This window comes from Chenopodium album, chromosome 4, assembly GCF_948465745.1.
Source record: "Chenopodium album chromosome 4, dcCheAlbu1.1, whole genome shotgun sequence".
NCBI classification, from domain to species: Eukaryota; Viridiplantae; Streptophyta; class Magnoliopsida; order Caryophyllales; family Amaranthaceae; genus Chenopodium; species Chenopodium album.
This window is the reverse complement of record NC_137837.1, coordinates 8,004,167-8,012,969: the sequence shown is the minus strand read 5'-3', so window position 1 is coordinate 8,012,969 and position 8,803 is coordinate 8,004,167. Positions and strand designations below refer to the sequence as shown.

General features: G+C 36.0%; 1 protein-coding gene across 1 annotated transcript; it reads right to left on the bottom strand.

The window, feature by feature from the left end:
• Positions 1-621: 621 nt before the first annotated feature.
• LOC145627575 (uncharacterized) lies at positions 622-1,119 on the bottom strand. Its single transcript, XM_081679944.1, has one exon. It carries the CDS (start codon positions 1,117-1,119, stop codon positions 622-624), a length of 498 nt encoding a protein of 165 aa, XP_081536070.1.
• Positions 1,120-8,803: the final 7,684 nt, after the last annotated feature.

Sequence of the window (8,803 nt, the reverse complement as noted above, 5' to 3'; positions counted from 1 at the left end):
ATACCACATCTGGGATCGACGCTGGCCGAGGACGATTGTTGGTATCTAGGGCATTGATAATATGTCGGTGCTCAGACAAATGTTTCTTGGCTCCACTAATAGTTCCCCCATGAACTGGCCCTCCAGTTATCACGTCTACTCCCCTTCCAGTTGAGAGGGGAGGCATTCCGCCATTTCCCTGTCGGATTACTCCTCCTTGCGGCCTTTCAGGCCTTGCCTCCAACTGCTGCCTTTCTACTTGCCTTGGAGGTGGCTGAGTCCCTCTTGTCCCTAACCGATATTGAGTCAGGTGACCTCTCCTTATCAGCTCTTCAATGTTGTCTTTCAATTGTGTACACTCTTCAGTATAGTGACCCACGTCCCTGTGAAACATACAGTATTTCTTAGCATCTCTTGGTTTTGCCTTCATCGGAATCGGCCTTGTCCATACCTCTCTATTCTGATTAACTGAGTAAATCGCCGCTCTCGGTGTATTCAAGGGTGTGTACGTACTGTACCGCATTGGCGGTTTTGTAACTCTGAACTCCTGCCGATTTCCCCCTCCCCTTCCTGGGGTCTGAGCTCTCGGCCTCCCACTTCCAGACGTCGACCCTTCAAACTGTTGCTGACCCTTACCAGCGGTCATGCTCCTGCTACTTGTTTCATCAACTCTTCACTCTTGATATAATCATGGGCCTTGTTAAATGCGGCCGCCAGCGTCGAAAAATTCTTCCGCGTAAGATAACGCTTGAACTCAGAGTCGTTCAGACCATTCATTAAAGCCATTACAGCTATCTCTTGTTGCAATTTTGGAATTGTGTTTGCCTCGTTGTTAAACCGTCTGATATAGTCCCTCAAAGACTCATCTACCCTTTGCTCCACCGCCATCAATTCCCCTGATGTTCTCTGCCGCACACTGTTGCTAACATACTGCCCTATAAACATTTCGGTTAATTTTTCGAAACTATCTACCATTCCATTTTCTAGGTTGTTGAACCAATCGGCTGCAGCCCCAATCAATGTGGTTGGAAAAACCTTGCACCACACAACATCTGTATTTGTGTAAAGCATCATATGCCCTTCGTAGGATGTTATGAATCTACCTGGGTCTCCTCTTCCATCGTACCTACATGTCGGCATCTTGATCTTTTCCATCGGCTGATTCAAGATGCTCTGTGCAAATGGCGATGCCCTTAATTGTACCACAGTTCGCGGTACCTGCCCCCCAACCTGGGAGCTCCCCTGTTGATGGGTCCTTGTTATGACAGTACGGCTTGATGATTGCCCCTTCGAGTGACGCGGTGTGGTATGCGTCCTTATCGGTGTTTCTTCATGGCGGTGTCTTGGCGAACTTATTGCTCGGTTGAACTGTTCACCACGATTGGCTAGCGGCACCTCCCCTTCTGCCTAAGCCATTTCTGCCTCTTTTCTTTTTTTGCTCATTACAGCCATTACTCGTGCTGCCACTTGCAATTCTTCTGGCGTAAATTCTGCCATGGGATCTATTGTCGTTCCCCCTTGCCTTTCTGGGGTTAACGGCATGTGGAACTGATTTTCTTCTAATGTGTGCGTTTCATCCTCTACTTCGATTGTTGGTTGCGTTATAATCGGTCGGTTTACCGTTTTGCTTATTATAGGTGTTGCATTGTTTTCAGCCATTGCTATTGTTACTTTTGTGTGTGTTAGGCTCTTAGGCGATAGAAGTGATCACTGTCCCCTCCTTCTAGCGCCAAATTGTTTTTGTATGATCCGATAACTCGGAAACCCGAACTTGAGATCCTGATACTTCTATCGGCAAGCTGAGAACCTACACAATGAACAGAAGTTAGCTAACCCCGGGGTGGTCCGGGGATAACCACTCCAATGATAAAGTTAAAAAGTGTTTAAGAAGAAAGGAAGATAAGTATGAGAGAGAAAGTAGAGAGAGAGAGTAATTAATGCCCTCATTAATGAGGTCTTACCTACTATTTATAATGATCTTCCTTGACAGGTGGCTCTCAACCATGCAAAGCTTCTTGAGCCAAGTGTCAAGTTTCTGTTGCCATGTGTCAAGCACTGACAGGCCGATATGTCTGCCTTGTGGAACATATCAGCCTCTTTACCAGCCGAACTAAATTAAGGCCCATATTACAAAAGATGTCAGCCCGTTTCACATATCTTCCCATACAATAGTTAAGTCCAAAACATCGTCATTTGTGATATTAGACGAATGTCTTTAGCTTGGCTTTATGTATAAAAACAAGTTAGTTTATTATGCATGGCAAACGACGCACAACTAGCCTATCAACTTTCTCAATCAAGTCTGGAATTAATCCAAAGGCACATTTTTCCATATCCTTGCATTTTTTTACCTTAAAAATAATGTGACACTTCATAAATCATTAATCTAAAAAGTTAAACAATAAATACATTTTTGAATTAGCAATTAATCTGAAATGTTAAACAATAAATACATTTTCTGTAAAAAAAAAAAAAATAAATAAATAAATAAAAAAAACCTTTATCTTTCTAATATCCTTGAAAAAGTATACAATATTTGATTTTTTACACCCAACATTCCAAAAAATTGGATTAACTTGTTTGAATTTAGAATCATAAACGAATTGAATATTTTTCAAAAAGTACATGTTTGCTCTAAATTTGTATTGAAAAATGGTTCCGTTTACGACTTTTAATAATCTGTCATAAAGATTTTGCTCTTCAATCTCAATTCATATCTCACAAACTTGAATGATTTGCCCAATTGGTGTTAATAAATAAATAAATTACTAAAATAGTGTTCACTTAAAAATATTTCTCAAAGTAGTGTTCATGTAGGTTCGGAAATTACGAAGCTAGGAGTTAATATTGCTTCGTTTAAAAGTCTAAATTAAAAATTAGAGTCTCAAAACTAGTTCTCTTAAGTTTTATTATTTCACTATTGTTATACACTGCACGTTGATGGTAGATGCGATCGGGAAGGAAACATAGTCAATCTCTGAAATCACTATAATCAGGTATGTTTTCCTTCTTTTCTAATTAAAATTCAACTGAAATTTCTGGGGGGTTACATAACAATTAGATTAAACTTTAACGGAACAATGTAAATTGGTAAAATTTAACCTAATTATGAAAAATTATTTGTGAGTATCGTCCGATTATACTCATATAAGCTTGGTGAATTAGACTTTGCAATTGTATATGTCAGACATGCACCACTTACAAGTGCTCAGAGTTCTAGGAGATTATTGGGTTAATCAGTATTCAATAGTAATTAGTTTTAAATTAATTGTTTCAATTTTTTTGGATGAAAATCTTGATGGGTTTTAGAGTTATACTCATTTTAAGATTATTATGATGATGATGATGTTATTTTCAAGTATTGTGTTGGATTCTATTTAGTATAATTGAATGAATGTACGAGTGAGTTTTTCTTTAATCAATTTTATTTGTTCATGTGTTAAAATATAGTTAGTCAAATGAAATTATTTTTCTTACTAACAATATTACATGTCTACTTTTTAACAGATCAAATGGAGCTTCCAACTCTACTTCTTGGCCAACATGACTCTTCAAATTTTCATTTGAAGCATGAGCACACATCTGTATCTTGAGGGCTGTTGGATCATCATCTCCAATTTCATAAAAAACGGTGCTAAATTGAGTTTTTTTTATTTAGCTAGTATGACATGTTTTGAGTTATTTTGTAATAAAGTAATACCATCTCCAAATTGATATTGCACTGTAGAACTAGCAGTTGGTTTCAAGAATGGTGATTGAGTGCCCTTTGATAATTTAAATCCGTCTAAATAATGCATTATGTATTATGTTACATATACGTTTTTATGACAAGGTTATATCCAAATCAAAAATGCTAAAATTTTTAAACATTTATATTACTTCGTATTCATAATCCATACTCTGGTCAAGATACCGTAAGCATTAAAAATAAAGAATTAGAATTTGATGGTTTAAATATATGTATTTTTGGATTGTATTAGCCATTACTTTTTAATTCCTAGCTTTGTAAATTCCGAACCTACATGAACACTACTTTAAGAAATATTTTTAAGTGAACACTATTTTAGTAATTTATTTATTTATTAACACCAATTGGGAAAATCATTCCACAAACTTTCCTACAATAATCTTAATTTGAAAAAATAAAAATAAAAAATTAACAAAATACGTAATAATTTTCCTTTTATAAAATAAAAATAAAAATAGTAGGAAAATCAAGCATATAAATGGCTAGAAGCATTTTCATTATAGAAGTTAAATCATAATGAAATATATATATATATATATATATATATATATATATATATATATATATATATATATATATATATATATATATATATATATATACCAAGAAATTTGAAACAACAAAATTTTTTTTGATTAAAATTACATACGATAAAAACAATAGAAATAAAGAAGATTTTTTGGGGGTTTGGTATCCAAAAGCTATGAAAAAATGGATTATTAAATAATTCAATTGGTTAATCTATACAAAGCATAGAAAGTTGATGGAATAGAAAAAGCTAATATATACTCAATTGCTTTCAATTCTAGGTTTTTCGAATTGGGGTTTTTCTGATTTTCCATGAAAGATGAATTATTTGATTTCTTGGTAATCTAGGTTTGAGATTTTTTTATTAGGATTTTCTGGGTTTTGAAGAAGTGACCGTTGAAAATAGAAGAAATTTAAATTTAAAGAAAAATTATTAAAATTGAAATTAAATAAGAAATTACTCCCGTAAAATATTTTATACGATATATTAATACTTCCTTTATTTTTAAATACTTGCCCCATTTCTCTATGTGCAGAGTTTTAGGAGAAATTGAAGAAAATTATAAAATATGAAGGTAGTCGGGTATGTGGAAGAATAAACAAATTGTAAAAAGCAAAAGTATTGAGAGAATGGGAGGGGAAGAAAATGAAATTAATAAAATATGATTTATGGTGAGTCACTAGGTGAGAGAAATGAATTAAATATCCCCGATAAACCAGGTACTTGATAAATTCGAGGAAATATTTATATGTATTAAAAAAAATACCTTGATCTTGGCTTATAAAAGATCTTAGCTAGAGCATTAGGGTTAAATATATAACAAAGACGATCTTTCCAAAAAAAAAAAAAAAAAAAAAAATATTTGGGCCTATTTCGTATAATAAAAAAAGGCCTAATTTTAATAATAGTACCAGTTTCGTTGGCACCCCCAATATGTCTTAGCTGCACTCTAGCGCTATCTAGCTGCACCACTGCCTATAAAATGAACATGTAGTAAAAATTATGAACACGTAAATGCCTATAAAATGAACATGTAGTAAAAATTATAAACACGTAAAAATAAATCAACATTCAGCAATAAAAAATGAACACGTTTAAATATTTCATGGCAATGTTAACTGAAAAATGCATAGAAAGAGGTTTGAACCCATAAACTCATGGAATGAATACCACACGTCTTGCCATCTTAATTAGCAATAATTTATACTACATTCATCCACACAAATACATATAAATGTAGGATACAAAAAAACACCCAAACTAAAAACAAATGAAACTCATATTACTCTTTCAATTCTTTTCAATATTTTAACATTATATTTCTAAATTATTAATACTAAAAAATTCAAACACTTTATTTAAAAAAAAAAAAAAAAAAAAAAAAAAAAAAAAAAAAAAAAAAAAAAAAAAACTCTAAGCAACATCCCAGGGCAACACCTGGGTCAACACACTAGTTCAATATTAAAATTAAATATGATAATTATAAAATTGCTAGGCCACAACCTTGAAAATGAAAATTTTAGTGTAAAAATAATTAAATGAACACGTAAAAAACATTTATTAATAAAAGAGAAATCTGTTTGGAAGGGACATATATGTTCACTATTTTGTCTGGAAGGGACATATATACAGAATTCGGTGGCTACGGTTTCGAGGTCGGAAATTGGTGGAAAGGGGGTCGAAATTCGATCGGTGGTGGTGGCTTGTGCATTTGTGTGGTGTGGTGGGTGTGCAGTGGCCGTTGTGTGGTGAATAGGTGGCGAGGTTGGTAGTGGTTTGGTGGTGGGGTTGATAGCCAGTCCGTCGATGGGGCTAGTAGCCGGTCCGACGATAGGTTGATAGCTAGGGTTTTTTTTTTTAAAATTAGTTTTTAAAAAAATTTACCCAATAATATGATGACTCGTGTGCAAGGTAGGCCCCACTAACATATCTATTAGTTGGAAGTGATTGGTGGTAAAAGCCAACTTTTATTTTTTTTTATGTGGTGCTAAAATATAACCTTTTTTTTATGTAGGTGGTAAAATCAAATAAGTCATTTTTTTTAGGTGGTAAAAGTCAAAATTTCACAGTTTTTAATAAGTTTCCGGTCAAAGTGTATTTTTAGGGAAAGTTTCCAGTCAACTTAAGTATGTTTAAATGGTTTTATAACTAAAATCAAATCCTCCTTATTAATAATTTGTAAAATTACAAATTGTAAAGGTGATTTTTTTTTTTGACAGCGGCGAAAAAGGAGACTAACTCCCAACAGACTCGGGACTACCAAAGGCGTACATATAAGGACTAGGAGAGAGTTTAACTCTCTTAACAGAACTAATACAAGGATATAAATGGGGGATGGGGGTACAATCTTTAAAACATGCTAAACAATGCAAATGTGAGGGTTCCCAAGCTTCATCGCAGATCAAAGTCTTCGGGTGTCCAAGGCTAGCTCCTTTGCGCTTCTTGGACCTGTGATGCCAATATCTGAAAAAGAATTTACCTTTCCTATTCTTCGTTCTTGACTTATGAGGCCTTCCATATTTCCTTTTTTGTGGCGGAGAACGTACTCGAAAGTAGAGTGTGTGAGTGTGGGGATAACTTGTACCACATCGGATTCAAGAGCCATGGGGTCATCTTCATTTGAGCCTACGGATTCCACTTCCACAAGGTTAGTGGGGTGAACATCTTCCGCTGGCACATCACTTCCATCCTTTGTACTCAAGTCCGCGTTCCGGTTAGGGCTGGGATTTTCGAGCCTAATATCATAGTTGACCACTCTTAGGTTAGGGGGAGGCATGACCTTTTCCTTATGGTGTTTTTTGTCGTTGCTCCTCTCACCCGAACGCACCAAACTAGATGGCATCCACAAAGCATAAGGACCTTGTGAGTCAGTAGGCTTGTGATTTTCAAGATGCCTCTCACAAGTAGTCTTGTCCTTCATTTGTACAGTCATCCACGAGTCAACAGATTTGTTCAAGAAATTCAAAGTCTTCCCTTGTTTGAGTTGCGAGTAAGACAAGGTGGTTAGTTTAAGGGATTGGTTTCTTTTCCTTCTATTGGAGAAGTAGTGAAATTTCTCACGATCCTTTCCATTTGAGTGCCTTGCTTCTTTATTCATTGTAGGGCGGGAAGAGGTTTCTTCCTTATCTTCCAAAGGGGAATAAGAGTTGTGAGTTGGAATAGTGCTTTCTACTTCCATTTTACTAGCCTGATTTGTGGTGGGAAGGCAGCTAGTAACACCACTTTGATCCTCACTATAAGATGACGGGTTGCACACAAGGCTAACATGGGGTTCAATGGCCTTACCCTTTTTTGTGTGAGTATTGTGAGTGAGGACAGAATTCTCGGCACCCCTCTTACCATTGAGTTTGCTAGCTTGACCACGTAATCCCATCAACCTCTCCAACTCGCGGAGAATATCCTTATTATTTGGCTCTATCTTGGCTTCCGTGCCAAGATCTTCATACGCCTCTTCCAATTGGTAAAGTCTAATCTCTGCTAAGGCCCTTCTATAAAGAGATTTAACATTGCTACCATCAAACTTTAAGACTAAGGAGCAAAGCTCCTTAGTTTGATTATAATCATGGACCTTGAGGGCACAAGATGCAAGATTCAATTCCAAGACAATTGCTAGATTATATAGCATGACACTATCATCCACATTACATGGTAAACCAAAGCAAAGAAATTTTAGACCTCTATCGTACTTTGCACCGGCAGAAACAACCTCACCATTCTTCAAATATGCATTACCCTCATCCTTCAACCTCTTAGCTTGAATATAGATATTACGGGGACAATTATTAAGAGCGAAATCAACAATAGTCATCATACAAATGCATGGCCATAAGAGCATCGATTAAAGGCTTGCAATCCATAGTTAACTGACTGAAATAAAGAAACTAAGAAGAAAACGTTAAAAACGAGGAAATCATAGTTAAGTACCGATGGAGTGCCTTGAAGACCATAATTCAGGTGGCTACCGTAGGGGACCAGGCACCGCGTAGTCACCGCCGGCAACGTTCCCAGCAACCGCAGTTGGGACTCCACCCGAGAGTGCGAGGGAAGGCTAGGAGCGTTGGCTCAATTAACAGCTCCGATGATGCCTTGGCGATCTTGAAGGGAGGAGGGGGTTCGCCGGCGATCGAAGAGCAAGCCCAACCTCTCCGATCGCCGACGATCCGTCGGGAGGCTGCTGATTGAAAAGTGGTTTTTTTTTTAAAAAACAGGGGGCGGTTTTACGTTTTGTTGGTTTTTGGTGAAAAAAAAAAAGTGAGGTGCATTCTAAAATCCAATAAATTAAATTGTAAAGGTGATAGGAGAATTATTCATTATAAATTTCTATTCAAGCCTTTTGTTTTCTATTTTAATCTAAAAACAAAGATGTGGAATTTTTTTGGACATGCTAATTAGTCCTCAAAAAACAATGATCATACTAGCAAAGTTGATGGTAATTGTAGCTCCACTCAATGCAATATTGACACTGGTTATTCGATCCATAATTCCATATGGCCGGGAATATAAATTTAATTCAAGAGAGTGTACAACAACATTTCTCCCTCAATGCA